General features: G+C 47.2%; 1 protein-coding gene across 4 annotated transcripts in view; it reads left to right on the forward strand.

Moving 5' to 3' along the window:
* The first annotated feature begins 3366 nt into the window (after positions 1 to 3366).
* Positions 3367 to 19898, forward strand: part of TRPV4 (transient receptor potential cation channel subfamily V member 4) — a 57924-nt gene continuing 41392 nt past the window's right edge. The window contains exon 1 of one of the 4 annotated variants that reach the window (XM_072600160.1): positions 3367 to 3511. Coding sequence is in view for 1 of the 4 variants with exons in the window: in XM_072600158.1 (XP_072456259.1) it covers positions 4170 to 4178 (9 nt within the window). In the remaining 3 variants the exon portion in view is untranslated. Of the gene's footprint in view, positions 3512 to 3948; positions 4059 to 4082; positions 4179 to 4466; positions 4567 to 19898 lie in introns of those variants that run through there. The other 3 variants (XM_072600159.1, XM_072600158.1, XM_072600161.1) reach the window with 3 other exon arrangements.

The following is a 19898-nucleotide window of genomic DNA, read 5'->3' on the forward strand; positions in this document are numbered from 1 at the left end:
GGAAGAGAGAGCCAGAAATTCTATGATCCAAGAGCAGCTCCCAATCTGCTTTGATAGAGGATGTTCCCTCTGTCAGTGAACTCAGGGGTGGATCTAAATACTTTGAGTTATTCACATCCCAATACAGGGGTTCTTAACCTTTATTGTGTCATATACCATTTTGGCATTCTGGTGAAACCTGGTGGGGACTCCTCCTCAGATAATGTTTTTAAGTGCATCAAATAAAATACTTAGAATCACAGAGAAAACCAACTATATTAAAACGGTTGTCAAAATATTTATATAAAAAATTGAATGACCCCAGGTCAACACTTTCTCCCCACCCCCATCTAGACAGAGAAACTAGGAATACAAGATCAGTAGTGCTGGGAGATTTGGGGACAAGGTTTCCTGCCCAAGTGTGTGTAGGGAGATTACATGGGGATTTACAATTTAGTGAACTAGGTCCCGTTCACACATGCACGGTTACTCAAGCCTGATCAGAGCTTAAAGATTCTCCAGGGATAGCACCAAAGTGCTATTCCAACAAGGCGCTCAGTCCCAGTTTGAAACAAGGTCTTCTCTAGGGGTGCTCACTATCCCTTTCTGTAAGGCTCTCCATCATTTGGCCACATCCTACTTTTCTAGCCACAGCCCATCTTTCTTCTCTTTTCATAGCAGGAAGCTCTGGTGGAACTGGACCGTTCTGTCCCGAAGCACACCTTATACTCCTCCATCTGTGCTTATGTGAATGGCTCCTGATGCTTGGAATGCTTTCTCTGCCTTCACCCATTGACTTCTCCCCCATCCTTTAAAGACCAATAAAAAAATTACATCTGATAGGAAGTCTTTCTGGATCCCCCTGTGCTGCCCCACCTGAGCCTTCATCTAGCCAAGGATTACAAACTTTTCGAACACATATAGCAGGTAATATTTTCCATTACATCTTTGTCTCTTCTCCCCCTTCCCTAGACTATAAAGTCCATGACTATAAGCCTCAGAAGGTGTCTTCTTTTAACTTTCTTTTTTATTCATATTCCCAGCACTTAGCATAATGCCTGACACATAGTAGGTGTTCATAAATGTTCATTGATTGACTGAACTTGATTCCTGCCATAGCACTCAGCACACTTAATAATTAGGTACTTAATAAGTATTTATTCTAGGCAACAAACTAGATTCTGATGCTCTAGGCACTGTGGTAAGGGCTGAAGATGGGAAGAGGGAAAAAAATGAAACAGACCCTGCCCTCAAGGAATGAATGAATGCATGAATGAATGAGGTAGCGGGTCAAGGATTGAAGATTCAGGGCTAGAAGAGATCTTTATTCAGTTTTGTCATATCTGACTTCTTTTGATCCTGTGTGGCGTTATCTTGCAAAGATACTAGAGTGCTTTGCCATTTCCTTCTCCAGTGGATTAAGACAAACAGGGTTAAGTGACTTGCCCAGGCTCACACAACTAGTGAGTGGCTGAGGCTCTATTTCAACTCTGGCCTTTCTGACTTTATGCCCAGCACTCTATCTACTAAGCTACCGAGCTGCCTCCGAAGGGACCATCTATTCCAGGAGTTCTAAATTGGGGGTCCATTAACTTGTTTGTAAGCTATTTTGATAACTGCATTTCAATTGCATTGTAATTCTATGAATTTGATTTTATGCATTTAAAATATTCTCAAAAGAGGTCCAAATTCTTCACCAGACTGCCAAAGGGGTCCAGAGTGTAAAAAAAGACTGAAGAGTCCTTGGTCAAGTCTAATTCCTTCACTTTCCAGATGAGGAAGGCACCTTAAAAATCACAGACTATAGAATGTCAGACAGAGGTGGTCTTTGGAATTCAAGAACATAGAGATGAAATATGAGTTTCAGGTAGGGCTGGTCTCTGAGTCAGGAAGATCGTCCTCAGACACTCATCATGTGACCCTAGGCAAGTCACCTAACTAACCTCTTTGGACCTAATCTCCCAGCCTTTGTACTGGCCGTTTCCCAAGCCTGGAATGCACTCCATCCTAGCCTCCACCTTTAAGACTCAGCTCAGGCACCATCTTTTGCATAAAGTTTTCCCCAGTTCCCTCCAACTGCTAGGGGTCTCTCTCCCTCCCAAGTTCGCTTATATTTAACTATTTTGCAAGCATACATGTGCTAATTCACTTTATGCTTCTATGGACAGTGTGTCCCGGGTACCTAGCCCCGTGACTGATACACAGTGGGTACATAATACATGCTTGATGATTCATCAGTTGCCTCCTGTAAAGGGAAGGGGATAAAGTCTGTGGCCTGTAGGGTGTCTTCCAGCTTTAAATCTCTGATGCTTCAGAGTCTGTGAGAAAGTCAAGGTCACATAGTCAGTCACTAAGCATTCATTAAGAATTAATTCTGTGCTAAGGGCTAGTGATAAAAATTTAGACACAAAACAGTCCCTGTTCCCGAGGAGCTTATATTTTAATGGGAGAGACAACAGGGACAGGACAAATATCCTCCAGAGGTGGGAGCTGAAGTCCAGGGTCTTCTAGCCTCTAGTTTCAGCCCCCATCGTCTCAGCCACACTATCTCCCCTAGGTTCGGGGGGAGAACTTCATACGTGGCCACTGGGAAATCCTCCTTCTTTTCTCCTTTCCATCAAAGGCTGGGCTGTGTGGCCTCTCTGGATCAAGGCGGTTTCTAGGCTGGGAGGCCCATGTTTTCCATATGAGTGGGGAGGGGTGGGGAGGAGGAGATCTGTGAATAGAGCCAGTCATTTGGCCAAGCTGCACTGAGTCCATTTGGAACAGAAGACTTGAGTTTTTCCTGCCCCCTCACCTGTCCTAGCCCGGGACCCTGGCCTCTCCCTTTTCAGAACTACGGAGGAGAATTCCCTCTCCCGCACATTAGTCCCTTTGCTCCCCACTCCCTCTAGTGAGGGGGAGCACCACCTGCTTGGGCAGCTCGCTCCACCTGGGTGTGTGTGTGTGTGTGTGTGTGTGTGTGTGTGTGTGTGTGTGTGTGTGAGTGTGTGTGTGTGTGTGTGTGTGTGTGTGCGCGCGCGCAGTTTTAACGGTCAGGAAGCATTTTATTCTCTCATCTATCAAACTTAAATCTGCCTCATTCCCAACTTTCACCCGCGGCTGCCAGTTTTCCTCCCGGAGTCAAATAGAACAAGACTGATCCCAGTTCCAGGATCCCAGATTCCAGTATCCTTCCCGAGACAGCAAAGGTCCTTTCCTTCCAGCGCCAACTCGTGCCTCAGTTTCCCCCCAGTCAGAGAAGTGGCAGATGGGACCTGGGAAGGAGGAAGGGAGAGGGGGCGGGGGTGAGGAGGAGCCACGACTTCCTGGTCGGAAAGTAGGCTCTGGGGGAACCTGGCAGGCGGAGCCCACCCCTGCTGGGGCGGGGCGGGGCTGCGGCTGGAACCCGAGCCTAGCCGGGGAGGGAGAGCCGGTGGGAAGGCCGAGGTAGGAGCCTCAGGGCTCCGGTGTTACTGGAGGCACTCCGCTCCCTCTCAGCTTAAAGTGGCTGTCCAGTGCTAGCCGGACTGCGCCCAGCTTTCCGGAGGGGGTGAGTGCCCGGAGGGAGGGGAAGGAGGAGAGAAGGACATCTGGACGGTGGGCTCAGAGCTGGGAACGACTTAGAAGTCTTTTAGTCAGAGGGTTTTCTTTTACAGAACAGGACACTGAGGTCCAGAGAGGTCAAATCACTTGCCCAAGGTCACATAGAGAGTGAGAAGTGCGCTGGAGGTGGAGGAGCGGGTGGCTCTAGCTGCCCCTGCACAGCCCAGGCTTTGCCCCCTTCCCCTTCCCCTTCTCTTTCTCCTCCTGGGTGTCTTGGTCCTCCAGTCCTGAGCTAGGCCCTCGGCTCTCAGTGAGGAAGGGGGTAAGGGTGGCCAGGTCTGGAAGGTGGGAAGAGGGAGGGAGCAGAGCCGCTCGACTGGGACTGGAAAGAAAAGTTTCCGCGCGGTGGGGGCGGGGTCTGGGCGGGGCCGAGGGCGGGCCCTGAGCTGGGCGGCCCCCACCCCTCCACCTCGGCGGGGTCTGCACCTTGGAACCCGCGGAACTGCTTACCCCAGCCCGGGCCGGGAGGGCCCCCAGTGCCAGGAGCGCCGCAGGTAAGGGCTCAGTGAGCAGGGGTTGGCCTCATGGCGTGAAGAGAGCCCGAGATTTGGAATCTGAAGGATCTGGGTTCGAATGGTGCCTCTGCTGTGCTACTTACCAGTTGTATGACTAAGGTCAGAGCCCTGCCCCTTCTTGGGCCTCAGTTTCCCGATTTGCAAAGTGCAGGGTCTGGGCTCCATGATCCCTAAGGGCCATCTCCCAGTGACGGAACTTGGAGGTTACTCTTCACTGAGCAATCCTTCCCCCATCCCCCAGGCTGGCCTTGGCCCCCGGCCGGGCCTGACCCGCCAGGGGGCAGTTTCGTAAACGGTTGATTCTCTTTGCTGGTGGAATGGCTCCGTTTCTTCTCAATCGCGGAGTGCCGGTGGACAGAGAGCTTGGGATCCTCCCCCTCCCCCCTCATCCCGGGCAGATTTGTTTGTGGGGAGGAGGAACGCTGGGCCAGGGCTATTCCTCGAGACCTCCGGGGAAGGAAGCTAATCTAGGGGCCTGAGCATCTTGGTACGGTGAGAAAAATGCTGGCTTTGGAATCCCAGCCCTGCCACTAGTCCCTGTGGGACTGGGCGAAGTCCTTTCCCCCTCTTGTCCTCAGGTTCTCCTTGGTAAAATGGGAAGGATGGGGTGGAGTAGCTGGGGGGGGGGGGGGAGGGGTTCGTTCCAGCTGTGAGTCTAGGAGCCCTAGGGGGGCCCTGGAGAACCTGAGCTCCTGCCTGATTAGCCGTCTGCCCTTAGGGCTAGGCACTTTCCCTCTTTCCTTCGAGCATCTGCTTAAACGATACCTTCTGCCGGACCTGTTTCTGGTAACCCCAAGCTGGTCGAGCCTGCCCTCAGAGGGTGACCTTGTATAGACTGTGCGTGTATGTGTTCAGTTGTCTCCTGCGTTACAGTGTGAGCTCTTTGAGGGCAGGGTATTTGTTTGTGTTTGGGTCCCCAGAGCTTTGCACAGTGCCACGCTCACCTTACTAAGTGCTTAAATAACTCAGCACCTTGCCTACCCTAAATGCTTGTGGGTTGATTGATTGAGTGTTAGTTGCCTCATCCCTAAAATGGGAGTCATTCTAGCTTACTTTCCCCCTCGGGTTACATTGAAGAGGGTCTTTGTACACTTTGGAAAAGTCAGTGGAAATGGGTAGTGTTTATGTGTGTCCTTCAGATTTCCCTGTTGCCTCTCCTCAGTCCTTAGCCACAGGCATCTCTTAGTGGCCGGGGTGCCTTTTCTTAGCCTTTTTTTTCTATTACTCTGGGGCAGGCGCCTCCCCTGAGGTTTGGCAGGGCTGGATGGGGTTAGGGAACTGAGATACCAGCAGAGGAAGGCAAAGATCCTGGAGCTCAGAAAGGGACCAGATCTTTGACTGTTCTGAGCTTCTGGTGGGAGCTGGGGGAAAGGGGTGGGTCCAGGAAGGGAGAGTCAGAGAGCTGGGCTCTGGGAAAAGGCAGAAGAAGTTTTGACCCTTGATCATGCAGGACCTCCTGGCAGCCCTTTAGTTAGTGACTTGGAAAGATGACTGACCTAGATGATCAGATGATCTAGAAGCAGGGGATACAACCCCATTGTCTTCTTCTCACCAGTTATGTGACCTAGCTTTGTATCCACTGGGGTCTGACTGTTTAAATCAGAATCCGGGCTCAGATCTAATCAGCCCTGTAACTTTGGGCAAGTCACTAACATTTCTGAACCTCAGTTTCCTACTCTATAAAATGGGGATAAAAGGAAGTTAGGATTTGTGTCATCTTGGGCAGGACGCTTAATATCCCTTAAATAAGGGGCTTGGACTAGGCCTTCCAGTTTTAAAACCATGATCCTCTTCCGTCTTAGCTTCCAGACCACCCTGGCTCCAAAAGGCTATGAATTGGTACTGGGGGAAGGGGACAACAACTTAATAAATGATTTGAAATGAGGAAAATTCTGCCTTCACTTGAAGGCGGATTACAGTAAAATCCCTCTGAGATGGTGAAGTATTGTTGGGGGGCCTGGGATGAGGGATCTCGGGCTGTGGCATAAAGTCTGTTGGCTGTTTATTTTAGGGGTTAGAAGATCTGGGATCCAGGCCCATCACTGCTTGCTTGCTTAGCTGGGTGAGGTTGGGCGGCCGTGGGCTTCTTGGTTCCTCAAGCCGCTCCTTTCTTAGGATCCTTCCACCTTTAGACCTCACGACTGGTTGGGAGGGGGTGTCGTGGAGAGGGAAGGAAACTGGCAATTCTCTTTTCATTGAATTCTGTTGACAAAGATAATCTATGTTTGAATAATGATCCGAAGGTACTGTCTCCAAGCCCTTAGGCTGGGGGCTTAGGCCCGGCCTAGCCTTTCACTTTCTATTGGGGAATTAGGGAGCCCTGGAGCAGAGATAGAGAAAAAAAATACATTGAAAAGTTCACGAGTACCATCTCAGGCTTCTTCCTACTCTTGAAAAACTAGGATTTCTCTTAAAATGCTGTTGTATAGTATTATGTAAAAATGGAATTTCCTCCCAGTGAATTCTGGGAAGGACAGTGTTCTTGAGGTGGGTAAGCCCTTCCTCCTGTCTCTGGGCCTTGGTTAATGCAGAGAGCTCCCTCTATTATGTAGTTTTCAGGTTCAGGCTTACAGACTTTCCCCTAAAACTGCCTGAGGGAGGATGAGAGCACATTATCATCCCTATTTTTGAGAAAAGTGGGTTGAATTAGATTCTGAGGTTTCTTTTAGCTCTGACATTCTCTATTCTAAGGCCTCTCCCAGCCCTGACATCCCCTGTTCTAAGACCCCCTCCCAGCTCTGACATCCCCTGTTCTGCGGCCCCTCCCAGCCCTGACATCCCCTGTTCTGAGGCCCCTCCCAGCCCTGACATCCCTTGTTCCAAAGACTGTCCAAGCTTCCACTGTATGATGGATGTCCTGGATGTGGCGATTTTCACAGGCATTAGTGTAACTGGAGGTGCCCACCCCTTCCCCGAGTATGCAGTGTAGCGTGTAAACATGTTTCCCTGGATAGGAAAGAGCCCTCTGACGTCCTACCCCTGACTGTATTGACCAGTCAGGTATAGGCTTTAAGACAATTTTTTCTGGCACTGGGGATGAGCCACCCCCACCCTGTCTCATCTGACCTAATAAGAAGTATGTGGCTGTTCGGGGCCAGGAATATGCCCAAGGAACAGAGAGAAGCTAGTGGCCCCACATGATCTTACCTTCCTTGGCACCTGGCCCTGACCACTGAAGTCAGCTAAGACCAAGCCTAAACAAATCCGGGAGAGAGTCAGTGCCCTGGGGATATGTAACACATTCAATTCAGTGAAATAAGCATGTATTAAGCACCGACTAGGTCCCAGAGCCTGTGCAGGGCCCTGGCGATGAAACGAAACCATAGAATCTAGCATTCTTCTAGGGGGAAACAAATGAAGACAGATACATATATAAAACTTGTATACAAAGTAGACAGGCAGGTGTATAGAGAGCTGGCTTTCAGGTTATGAAGCCCTGGGTTCTAGTCCTATGGTTATGGGGTCCTTAATTCCTGAGTGCCCCATGCATCTCACAAGAAACCTAATGCATTTACTAACAGTAACAGCGAGACATCCCATACAAAGACAAAAAGGAAACCTTGTCCTCAAAGAGTTTATGTTCTCTCCTGGAGAAAACATGAACATTTGTAGGTAAAGACAAAAAGAGTGGCAAGCAGAGGGCACACGCAGACACATGCTTACTTTACTTTACCAAGAGCTCACACCTGGGCACAGAGATTCAGAGCTTTGAAGGGTCCTTAGAAGTGATTTCTTCAGATCCCCTCATTTTACAGAGGAGGGATTACTATACTAAGCATTGGGAACACAGAGACAGAAGCCAAACCATCCTTTGCCTTCAAGAAGTTTACATTGTTTGGAGTAAAGGGGGGGACGGGGGGAGACTATGTGTAGTTATACATACAAAACATATATAAAACGGATACAAAATAACTTTTAAGAGGAAGACACTTGGCAGTGGTGGGGCCAAGAATGACCTAATCCAGAAGGAGAGACTGGAGCCAAATATTTAGAAAGCGTGGTAGAAATGACGGTGCCAGGATTTGAACTGTCCTTTTTTTTTTGTGAGACAGTTGAGGTTAAGTGACTTGTCCAGGGTCACACAGCTAGTGTCAAGTGTCTGAAGCTGGATTTGAACTCAGGTCCTCCTGCCTCGAGGGCACGTGCTCTATTTACTGTGCTACCTAGCTACCCCATGAACTGGATCTTCTAACTGAAAAATCTACATGTGTATATCCCTACTGCCAAACGATCCCATGCCCTTCCCTCTTAAAAAATTTCTATATCTTTTGTTGTGAAAACACCGACGTTGCCTTCTGTAACCCTCTTCTTCTCCCCCTTCCTGAGTGCCGTCCCTTATAACAAAGAATTTTAAAAGATTGGTTAAAAAAAGTACAAGAAAACTAATCAACATACTGAAAAAGTCTGTCATTACGTGGTGTTCCATTCTCATAGCCCCCCATCTCTTCAGAGAAGGGGGTGGGAGGTGTCTTCTCCTATGTCTGTCTTGGGGTCAAGCTGAATCATCAAAATTCTGTGGTTTTTATTTTGGATTGGCGTCTTTTGCATGTCCGTTGTTGGACTCATCATGTACTTTGTTCTGACTGCCCACTTTTGTCTGCATTAGTTTATATGAATCTTCTGTGCTTCTCGGAATTCTTCACATTCCTGGTTTCTTAAAGATTAGTGAGATTCCATTCCATTCATATACTATAGCCCAACAATCTCTTGCTGATTCTCTCTCTAAATGGTGAATCTTTGCTCTAGAGAGAGATTCCTTGATTTTCCTTTAACACAAACCATGGGAGACACCTTGGGGAAAGCTGTAAAAATTTTGGGAGCAACTCAGCAAACATTTATAAGGACTTAGCATGTGTGAGGCACCCCATGCTCTCTCTATTTTCCCTGCATTTTATTTGTAGGTACAGGGACAGTTAATTTCATTTTCTGTTGGAAGGAGCTTAGAAGGTAAGGTCCTCTAGGACAGGAACTGTTTCACTTCCACCTTTATATTCCTAGTGCCTAAGGCATAATTGTTGCTGTTTGACCATTCAGTCTACAAATGCTGCCCATGGTGTTTTCCTGGCAAAGATACAAATCCACTTCTCCAAGCAGAGGTTAAATGACTTGCCCAGGGTCACACAGCTAGTGAGTATCTGAAGCTTGGATTTAAATTCAGGTCTTCCTGATGCCAGGCGGGGTGTTCGCTGAACCACCTTGCTGTCTCCATGGACATAATTAGTTCTTAATAAATGCTTCTTGAATTGACTCATATTGAATGTGGTATATTCCTTAGTAAAATATACTCTCTGAAGATGAGGAGTATTTAACTTTTCCTTTATATACTCAGGGTCTAACACAGTGCCTAGCATATAGAATCTACTTAATAAATTCTTGTTGAATTAAATTGAGGCAAGATTAGAAGTAGAGTGGGCAGAAATCCAGGGATGAAAAGAAGAAATGGATGGTATTGGGGCACACTCTGGCTCTGGAGTTGGAGGAGCTGGGTTCAATTCCAACCTCTGATGATTGCTACCTGTATGACCTTGAGCTGATTTCTGAACCTCTTCTCTGTAAGGTGGGGTGATTGGACTAGAAGATCTGAGTTCCTCTTAGATATCTATCTTTGAGCCTTTGATTGACCCTGGGCAAGTGACTTCCCCTCCCTTGGCCTCAGTTTCTTTCTCTGTAAAATGAAGAGTTTCACCTCCATGGTCTTCCAACTCTAGATCTAGGTTCCTATGGCTTAGGACTGGGTGAAGCAAAGGCTTTGGGTCCTGACTGTTCAATACCATAAGTTCTGATCAAGAGATGAATTAGGGTTCCTAAGGAACATCCCAGGTAGTAATGATAGGGACCTTCCTAGCTACCAGTTCTCAGCATGCTCAAAGCAGAGTTAGTCAGGGGGCTCTGAGGCATGCAGGCTATACTAACCTCAGATCTGAGCCTTGACCACATCTGCAGTGACCTGGGGGAAGATAAAGGGTCTGCCCAGGATGTTGAGGAAGGAGCCAGAGTTCAGAGGCCGAGAATTCAAAGGTGCGACGGGCAGAGACACTTTCAGACAAGGGATGTAGTGGAAAGAGTTCTGGAATTTGGTTCAAATCCTACCTTTCATGGTTATTCCCAGTATGGCCTTGAGCGAGCTTCTTGGGTCTCATCTTCCTCTGCAAAATGGGGATAATAATAGTATCTGCCTGAGAGGGTTATTATGAGCATAAAATAGATCTCAAGTGACTTGTAAGCTTCAAAGTCCTATAAAAATGCCAACAGTTATGATTCTTTCTGTATCCAGCTCCCCTCACATAGGCAGAAATGGATTCCAGAATCTCTCTGTTCCTTGGCCTGAAATCTGGGTATGCTTTGGGTGCCACCCCACCCTGGAGTTTAGAATATATCCCCAGTGCTGGCCAGCCTCACATATCCACTCCAGGCTGGTGAGGTAAGCGTGGAGGACAGGTTACTAGGAGTACCAGAGAGTAGGTACTTTTCACAGCTGGGGACCCATGGAGGCTATGTGTGTTGGGGTGGGGATGGGGGGGTAGTTCATGGGGTTTGGGTAAGAGGGTTTGAACCTCTTAGGCAACTCAGAGCTGCCTGCTTTCTGGAATGAGGATCAGAAGCTGGACATGAGTCCTGCAAAGTGCCAGGCTTGTGGAGGCCCTCGAACAGGCCCAGCAACATTCCAGCAACTTCACTGCCACTGTTTGTCTTGTGGTAGCAAACTACTTGGCTTTAGGCTGCTGGTCTGGATGCCCCCAAATTGCCTTGAAAATCAAGCAGTCAAGAGGGGAGCCAGGGAGCAGTGGAATGAGGATAGCTTGGAGGCAGAGGTCCTTGGTTCAAATCCCAGCTTGCTACCTATGATTTGCCTGCCTGTTGGCAAAACACTTCCTGTCTGTCCACCTCAGGATCTAAGACTTCTTTCTCCCAGCTCTGACATTCCATTTTCTAAGGCCCTTCCCATCCCTGACATTCCCTGTTCTAAGTCCTCTCCTAGCTCTGACATCCCCTGTTCTAAGAACCTTCTCAGCTCTAACATCCCCTGTAATAAGTGCCCTCTCAGCCCTGACATTCTCTGTTCTAAGGCCCCTTCCTCACCCTCAGCATTGACAGTCTCTATTATTTGACTTATCCTACCTCTGATATCCCATGTTCTGAAGCCCTTCTTAGCTCTAACCTTTTTTTCTAAGGCCCTTTCATCTCTGACTTAGAACATTTTAAGGATTTTAGCAGCGTTCATCCTGTGATCCCATCATTTGAGGATCCACCTTTCTAGGAAGTGGCAAAGTCAGGGCATTCAGGCTTGAATTAGAAAGAATTCAGTGCCACCTCTGCTCCCCTTTGCTCAGGAACCCAGAACAAGTAGGATCTGGTGTCTAATAAATTACCTTATTTTCTCTTCAAAGCAACTCTGTGAAATAGGCAACCCAGTTATTAATTTCCCCACTTTAAAGATGAGGAAGCTAAGGTGAAAGACTTGTGTAGGGTCATACAACTTTTAAGTGTATGAGACAGGGTTTGAACCCAGATCTACAGATATGACTCCAGATCCATAGTAGAATGAGGGCTAGGCGGAGCCATCAAGGTCACCTAATACTTCAGCCCCTTTTATAGATGAGGAAACTGAGATTCAGAGAAGAGAATTGCCCAAGATCACAGGGGTAGGTAGCAGAGCAAGGTTCTGAATACAGGTCCTCTGATTCCAAATTAAAAAAAAAATACAAAACAACTAGCATTTTTTCTGTGCTCTGCAGACACTATGGTCAAGGCTGTACCATCTACCTCTGACCATGTGAGGTCATAATGAGGTGGGGAGGGTTGAGAATGAGCCTGACTTTTCTTCAGGATTGGGCTGTGACTTGTAGTTTCACTGTGAGCCAGGGGCACATCCCAGACTGGGAACCCAACTTCCTCTTGGTCCCTGCTTCCCTGTCTTTGGAGGGCGAGTTCTGCTTTTCTGGGAAGGGCCCTAGAGTGAGCTGGATGAGTTGAAATCCTTGTTCTAGGGGGTGATTTCCTGAAAGGAAATGAAGTCTAGGTCCATTGTAGGTCATGGAGTTTGAAAACTGCGCCTTTTAAGGCTGGGATGAGCACATTTGCCATATTATTTATATTTCCTTGAATTGAGACTGGTGCAGTCTGGCTATTTGCTCATTAATGAAATGTTTGTTAGGGCTCTGTGGTAGTGAGTAACGGGAACTGCCCTTTCCTTCTAGGCTACCTGACGACAAAGGGCTCCTGTCTGGTCTTGGGTATATGTCTCACTCAGGGTGGAGGGGACAGAATAGTTGGTGTTAACTGACCACAGACAGATCATTCTCCAGAGAGAGGTCAGTGATGTCACTGCCTAGTTTTGCTTGAGACTGTTAGCTTGACTAGTGTGGGGACACTGAGTGAGATGGGACTAATGAGGCAGCCACGACATCAGGAAGTGGGATAATAATAGTAATACTAATAATTACTAACATTCATTTATTTATTACTTTAAGGCTTGCAAAGGCTATTCCAACATTTTATTTGAACCTCCATCACAGCCTTGTGAGCTGAGGATTACAGGTGCTTTTGCAATGAGGAAACTAAGGTTTAGAGAGAGAATGTGACTTGTTCATGGCTGTATAGCTAATAGGAGTAGAAAACAGAACTTGAAACCAGTTGGACAGCTTATTCATACCATGGTTTGAGGGTTATTGTATATTCTTCCTTCTAGGGGCATTTACATTTTAAAAAGGATGGTGGAGAAAGGGCAATGCCTAACCCAAGCCAACCAACCCAGTTCAATCTAATCCAACTTGCTCTAACCCCAACCAATATAATCTAACTCATTCTAGCTCAGTTGAATCCAATCTCATCTAACCCAACCAAATCCAATGTAACTTGAGCTAAACCAACCCAACCCACCAATTTAATCCAGACCAGTCTAATCCAACTCAACTCAGTCCAATCTTCTAATTTAACCATAGCTAATCCAACCAACCCAATCCAGTCCAATCCATCTCAACCCAGCCAATTCTAATTCAGTCCTGATCCAATTCAACCCAATCCAGTTCAGCCTAATGCAATCTAGTCTCATCTCTAACAACCCACTGTTACCTAACCCAGTCCAGATTTAGCCCAGTCCAACTCAATCCAACCCAATTCAATCCAATCTAACAGATATGTGTCTGCCTTGTGAAAGACACTGGGAACATAGGATAAAAAAATGGAGAATAGTCCTCTGCCCTCAAGGATCTTATATTTGTTGCAGAAATAGAACACGTAAATAGATTATAAATCTTTAATTTGAGGAGGAGCAGAGAGAGCATTAATAACTAAGGGAGTTAGAAAGCACTCCCCATGAAAGTTGGAGCCTGAGATGAGCTTTGAAGCTAGCTAGTGCCTGCAGTAAAAGGTGCATTTCAGACATATGGGAGAGCTGTTGTTTGTTTTTGTTCTTGAAGAGAACCATGACATCAGGGAAGTGATGCCAGGACATGAGAGTGAACTGGATTTAAGTGAGGCAGGGCTGTGCAAGGTCATCATCCTCACTTTCTCCTCAGGAGCCATCTGGGTCCAGTGCAAGATACAGATTAGGATGACTAGAGATGGCCCTGGATGCAGTGGGAGACACGGGCCTTTTTAAATTAAGGTTTTTAACAGGTCTCAGTTTGACTGAGTTAACGACCTTTTAGAGATTAAGGCTAGGTAAGAAATGAGATAGAGAATGGTTTCTTTACCTAGTCCAAAAAAAAAAAAAAATTCAGTCTGAGAGGGAAAGAGCCTAGGGTTTCTGGCCAAAACAGAAACAATTGTTATTATATTCTCTCTGAACCAGTCAGGGCCCAAACAATGACCAAGTGGGAGAGCTAATGAAAAGACTGGAGGCAGAAAATGGGAGTTCTAAATCTTGGGAACAGCAAGTAAAATGGTTTGATTGGAAGAGTCTAGCACAAGACGTCTTGCCCAAACGCAGCCTAGTGCATTCTGAACCAGATTAAATTGCCATTGGGAAATGTTTAACAAAATAAATAAAAATGCAATAAAACAGAGATAATCTTAATTTGTGGTTTTCTAAAACAACATGCTGCCCACGGGGATCTCTTCCTACTTGAGTCTGACACCACTGGGCTGGAAAATTGCATATACAAAGGGAAAGTAGGCTGGGGGCCAGGTGGCAAAGGATTTTACAAATGACAGAGAAGTTTTCATTCTATCCTTGAAGATAAGAGAGTCCCTGAAGTTTCTTGTTAGATTTGAGCTTCGGGAAGATGATTTTGGCAGCTATGTGAAGGATGGATTGCCAGTTACAATCAGGAGACTTGCAATAGTTGGGGCAGGACAGGATGAGGCCCTGAACTCATGGTGATGGGCTATGTGAGGGAAGGGAAGGGAAAGGAACGGATGGGAGAGAAGTTGTGGGGAGAGAGATGATGGGGTTTGGCCACTGCTTTGATATGGGGGACAAAGGTGAAGAAGGAGTCAAGGATGACTGAGATTTCAAACAGGCATCTAGAAGGGTGATGGCAGCCTCAGAAATATGGAGAGGTAAGTTAGTGGGGGGCTGTGGAGAAGGGGGGAGCGTATTCCTCAGCAGAATTTTAGGCGGCCATAGTAGTGGTTAGAATTAGTATTAACATCACTATCTCCAGGTCACATCTGAACCCAACCAGGTGTGTGTAGGGTGAGAGAAACTGAGAAATAGCCTCAGAAAATTTGGGAGTAGAGGAGAAATGTGTATTTCTAAGTTTATACAAGATATGTATAATGCATTTTTTGACTGGAGGCACCATCAGCAAGAAAGACCAGGAGAGGATTTATGTAGGAGGGAACTTTAGATCTGAACTTTGAAGGGAGCTAAGGTTTTTAAGAGGCAGGGTGAGGAGAGAGTGCATTCCACTCCTGGGGACAGCCAATGCAAAGGCCTGGAGATGGGAGATGAAATCTCATGTGAGGAAGAGTAAGATCAGTTTGACTGGATTGTAGAGTGATGTACAGGTTTTCAGAGTCTGTGAAGGGCTTTAAATGTCAACTGGGAATATACATTTGGTTCCAGAGGAACTAGGGAGCCCCTGGAGTTTATTGAGTAAGAGAGGGCAGATTTGGTAGAAAGAAAATCACTTTGGCAGCTATGTGGAAAAGGGGGAGAATGAGTGGGAATTAAATGAATTCTGCCCCTTGTTTTCTCCTTTCCTTCTTTCCAGACCTTGTGTCCCCCAGGTCGGGATCATTCAGAGGAAGGCAATCAGAGTGGAGGATAGAGAGGAAACAGGAGGGGGGCGGTAAGGAGGAGTGGGGAGATGGAAGAGCTACTGAGGGCAGGGGAATTAGACTTTTTCTGCCTGGCTCCCCAGGGCAGAATTGGGAGTGATGCCCTGATGCCCTACCCACCAGCAGCAGATAAAGGCTTGTTATCAATGACAAAGGAAATCCAAAGGAAAAATGAAAATCCTTTCTACATTCAAAGTTTACTCTCCTGGACCAGACTAGATTGTCGTCCTCCTTCTTCCTTTCCCACCTTCTATTAGGTCCCCATCCCAGGGGTGGGGGGGCATTTCTTTGTGGACCTCCTTAGGAGGCATTGAGAAGTCCCTCTAGCCCCTGGTCTCCCCAAGGCTCCCATCTCCTCCAGCTTTGACCTTTTTTTCTGCCCTCCTCCCTCCAGCCCCTGGCCTCCCCACGGTGCCCATCTCCTCCAGCTTTGCCCTTTTTCCTGCCCTCCTCCCTCTGTCTCTGGCCAGGGCAGCTTCTGCTCACCCTGTGAGCTCACAGCTTTCAGTGTGGCGTGTATAGGATGGCTTGGATCCCAGTGAGTCACTTCCACAGAATAGCAGCATTGCTTCAGAGAGCTTGGAGCTGGGCGCCGGGCAGGGCCCTGTTTGTGTTGGGCAGGTCCCTCTCAAAGGTGCACTCAGAGGCCGGGCCAGCCAGGCAGGGGCATACACATAGGACTGTGTGTGAGGGAAGTGGCCGTTTGGAGGGAACACAGGATGTCCCAGGGCCGGGGCTGCGGGCGGGGTGAGGAGGGATCTGTGTAACGGGCAACCCAGGACAAACAGCTTCTGTGTCTGAGCAAACAGGAAGCTTGACAGGGCAGGCAGAACCTGAGCTGCACTAGGTAAATAAGCCTGTGGGCCCAGGAAGGAAAGGCAATCTGGGCACAGGGATGGCGTGATCCTGCAGCCACCCCCCTGCCCAGTCCCAGTAGAGCCTCCCAATTCTCCTCATCCCTGGCTCCTAGACCAACATTCCATTCTTCCGGGGGAAGCCATCTCCCCCTTCAGTTTGAAAGCATCTTCTACTGAGCTAAGCTTGTCCTGGCCTGCTCAGACCCAGTGAGTGACCGTCCAGGCTCTTGGGGGCAGCTGGTTTCTGTGGGGGAGATAGACCAGCCTCCAGCCAGCAGTAGGTAGACTTCTGATTGCAAGCTCCATTGCTGGGCTCCCGCAATCTCCTATTACCTCAGATGGCCTTCCAGCTACTCTGGATGTATCTTGTGTGAGCTGAATTGTGTGTGGGTTGTCACCACCCTTAGAACATGAGCGCTTTGAGGGCAGGGTCTGAGGAGCTGCCTCTCTTTGTATTCTAGCACTTAGTCTAGTTCCTGGCACATAGAAAGTACGTATCTGACTTATAGATTTCCCCTTTTCTCCTCTCTGCTTTGACTCCCCACCAGAGCGTATGGGAGGATTACAAAGGCAGGAGGGACATCGCAGGATGGGCACACCCTGTACCTAGCCTAAAATAAGCTGTGCTTAGTAGGAAGTTTGACCACCATCTTGTCAGGAGGGGTGGCCTTCAGCATGTCCCTTCCTGGATAGGAATGAATAGCCCAGGAGAGCTGAGTATTAATCACACAGCCCTGTTCTGTTTAGCAGTTAATCAACAAACGTTGATTCCACAAAAATTTGGCCTCACAGTCAGGAGCTCATACTGGCTGTGTGACCTTGGGCATGTCTCTTCAATGCTTCAGGTAACCCTATAAGTCTATATTCTGCACAGAAGATGCTGATCTTTGTTGGTAAAGGGTGTCATTACCAGGAGCTCCCTATATCTCTGAGAGCACATGACCAGTCCAAAAAAATGTGCCTGGCCCTGAGTCCAGTGCTAGGGGGCCATTCGGTGCTCCTTCCTCATGTCTTCTCTTTCCCATGGGTCCTGACCTCTCTGCTCCCTTTAGCATAACTGATCTAAGACATCTTTTTAATGAAAATTAGCACATAGTCCAGGAATGTGCTTGAAGATATGTGATGGTAGTTTGTGATGTGAGTTATTCATTCATTCCATCAGCATTTATTAAGCACTTACTGTGTGCCAGACTGCATGCATGAGGCTGGGAACTCAAAGACAACAGTCCCAGGCTATAAGGAGCTCAATATATTCTTTCAGGGAGAGGAGAGGCAACATGTACCCTGAAAAATAAATGCAAAATTTTTGCAAAGTGATTTCCTAAAGAGAGGCACAAGGAACCTTGGAGGTTAGGTTAGAATGGCCACTCTAAGTAGAACATGTTGTTCGTCCTTTGTTTTCCATGAAGATCGATGACATCATGGGTGCTGTCTTGACTGGTGTGTGCACTGAATTTAAGTGAGGCAGAGCTGCACAAAGTCATCAGCCTCACTCTCTCTTTCTGAGTCATCGAAGTCCAGCAAGTCAGGATGACCCACGATGGCCAGGATGCAGTGGATGATGACCTTGTGTCTTCCATATCTGACCAAGCACTAAAGCACTCCACAGTGCTTCAGTCGACTTCATGGCTGTTGGAACAAATTGTTCTCATCCGCTCATTTCATGGAGGAAAGTCTTCACATGGTTGGGTTAGACACTCCGCTAACTCAAAGCCTATGAGTTAACCTTAACCTGGTTTAGCAGGGAGTATGGTTGTTGAGCATGCTACAGTGTCCTGGAGCCAAAGGTGAGAGTTAGAACATGAGCTCTCTCCAAGGCAGAGGTGAGAGGGGAGACTGGCTTCTCCATTTTAGGCAGGAGGGGACTCCTGTGCATAGACATGGAGGTGGTAAATGGACTGTTATATACAGGAAATAGCAAATAGGTTGAAAGTTGGCTGGAAGAGAGTGTGTAAAGGAGAGTAGACACAATCACCCCAGAAAGGTAGCTTGGAATCTAGATTTTAAAGGGCTTTAAAAAACCAGGCATGGATGGAGGCACTTAGTAGATGCTCTGGACACTGTATTAAGTGTTGGGGATCCAAAAAAATTTTTTAAAGAAAGTCAAAAACAGTGTCTGCTGTTAAGGACCTTGTATTCTAATTGGGGAAATGATATGTGTATGTTTAAATCACTGAAGCATCAAACTGTACTAAGACTTTTGAGACACCCTGTGTTAAGAAATAAAACAAGCATGTAGAAACTCCTAGTCATAAGAGGGAGCCCCTGGAGCTCTTCAGCTGTGGCCACTTGTGCCAGAGGAAGATCAGCTGTGTGCAGGATGGATCGGAGCTAGGAGAGACCTGAGGCAGGGAGGCTAGTTTGGAGGCTCTTACAGCAGCCCGTGTTTGAGGTGATGAAGCATGATAAAGGCTGATGACAGGGAGGTGGAAGGCACAGGACTTTTACAAGAGATGTTCTGGAGAAAAATGACAAGATGTGAAAACTGATGGAATGTAATTGATGAGGGAGAGGGAAAGGTTGAGGAAGTGGTGGTGAATTTACGTGACCTGAAGTCAAGTGGACAATCCTTTTTTAATCACTGGTGCTAATCTCTGTGTATACAAATACAGGCAGAGAGAAAGTCAGTTCTTGACTTCAAGGTGATTACTTTCTAATGGGAGAAGAATAGAGAAAAGGAAGCTGGAAATCAGAGTTGGAGAGGGTGTTGATGGGAAGTGAGTCAGGAGAGGAATGAAGACTAGGGAAACCCAGGAGTCCTGCTTAAAATGGAAGTTCTAGGAGGAACCAGCCAATTAGAGGGAGTATTCCAGGGTTGGCTGGCTACTTCCAGTGTGGGAAGTCCAGGTGTGGTGAGAACTTCCAGAGTGGAGAAGGTTCTTGAGCACTGTAATGAAACTCTGTTGGCAGTCAGTCGTGTGTACTGGATAGGAATGGAGGATGGTGGAGCCCTTCTTAGAAATAGGGATGTTAGGAAGAGGAGACGGTTTTGGAGAAAAAAATAATGAGTTCGGTTTCAAATATTACCTTGAGCTAGTTGGTGATGGGAGCCTGGAGTTCAGGAGGTTGGGTCTAAGGTTGATATGAGAATTGTCTGCATGTACAGTGGTGATCACTGAACCCATGGGAAATGATGAAATCCCCAAAAGTGTAGAGAGAGAACAGAGGGCTCAGAGCAGAGGCTTAGATGAAGCCCAGAAAGTTAGAGTTGGAGGGGACCTTAAGTACAGACTGTCAGAGTTGGAAGAGACTTTAGGACAGAGAATGTAGGTACTTAATATGCTTAGTGATGGATTGATATGACATGAACTCAGGTTTCCTGGCCATCTACCTCTGGTTTGTTATTTGGTCATTTTTCAGGCATGTTTAATTCTTCATGACTCCATTTAGGATTTTCCTGGCAGTGGTTTGCCAATTTTTTTCTCCAGCTCATTTTACAGGTAAGGAAACTGAGGCAAACACGGTAAAGTTACTTGCCCAGGGTCACACAGATGCTAGGTGTCTGAGGCCAAATTTGAACTCAGAGAGATGAGTTGTCCTGACTCAAGGTCACTTAGTCCCGCCTCCTCTGGGTACTTGACAGCTTGTCTATGACTTTCCACAGAACTGAACACAGTTCTCCAGGTGTGGTCTCGTCAGGGCAGATTATAGGAGGACTCTCATCTCCTTATTCCTGAATGTTCTCTCTCTTCATGTAGCCTTAAAGGGCATTAGCTTTGATTGGCTGTCATATTAC

Source organism: Notamacropus eugenii, chromosome 4, assembly GCF_028372415.1.
Source record: "Notamacropus eugenii isolate mMacEug1 chromosome 4, mMacEug1.pri_v2, whole genome shotgun sequence".
In the NCBI taxonomy this organism is placed as follows: Eukaryota; Metazoa; Chordata; class Mammalia; order Diprotodontia; family Macropodidae; genus Notamacropus; species Notamacropus eugenii.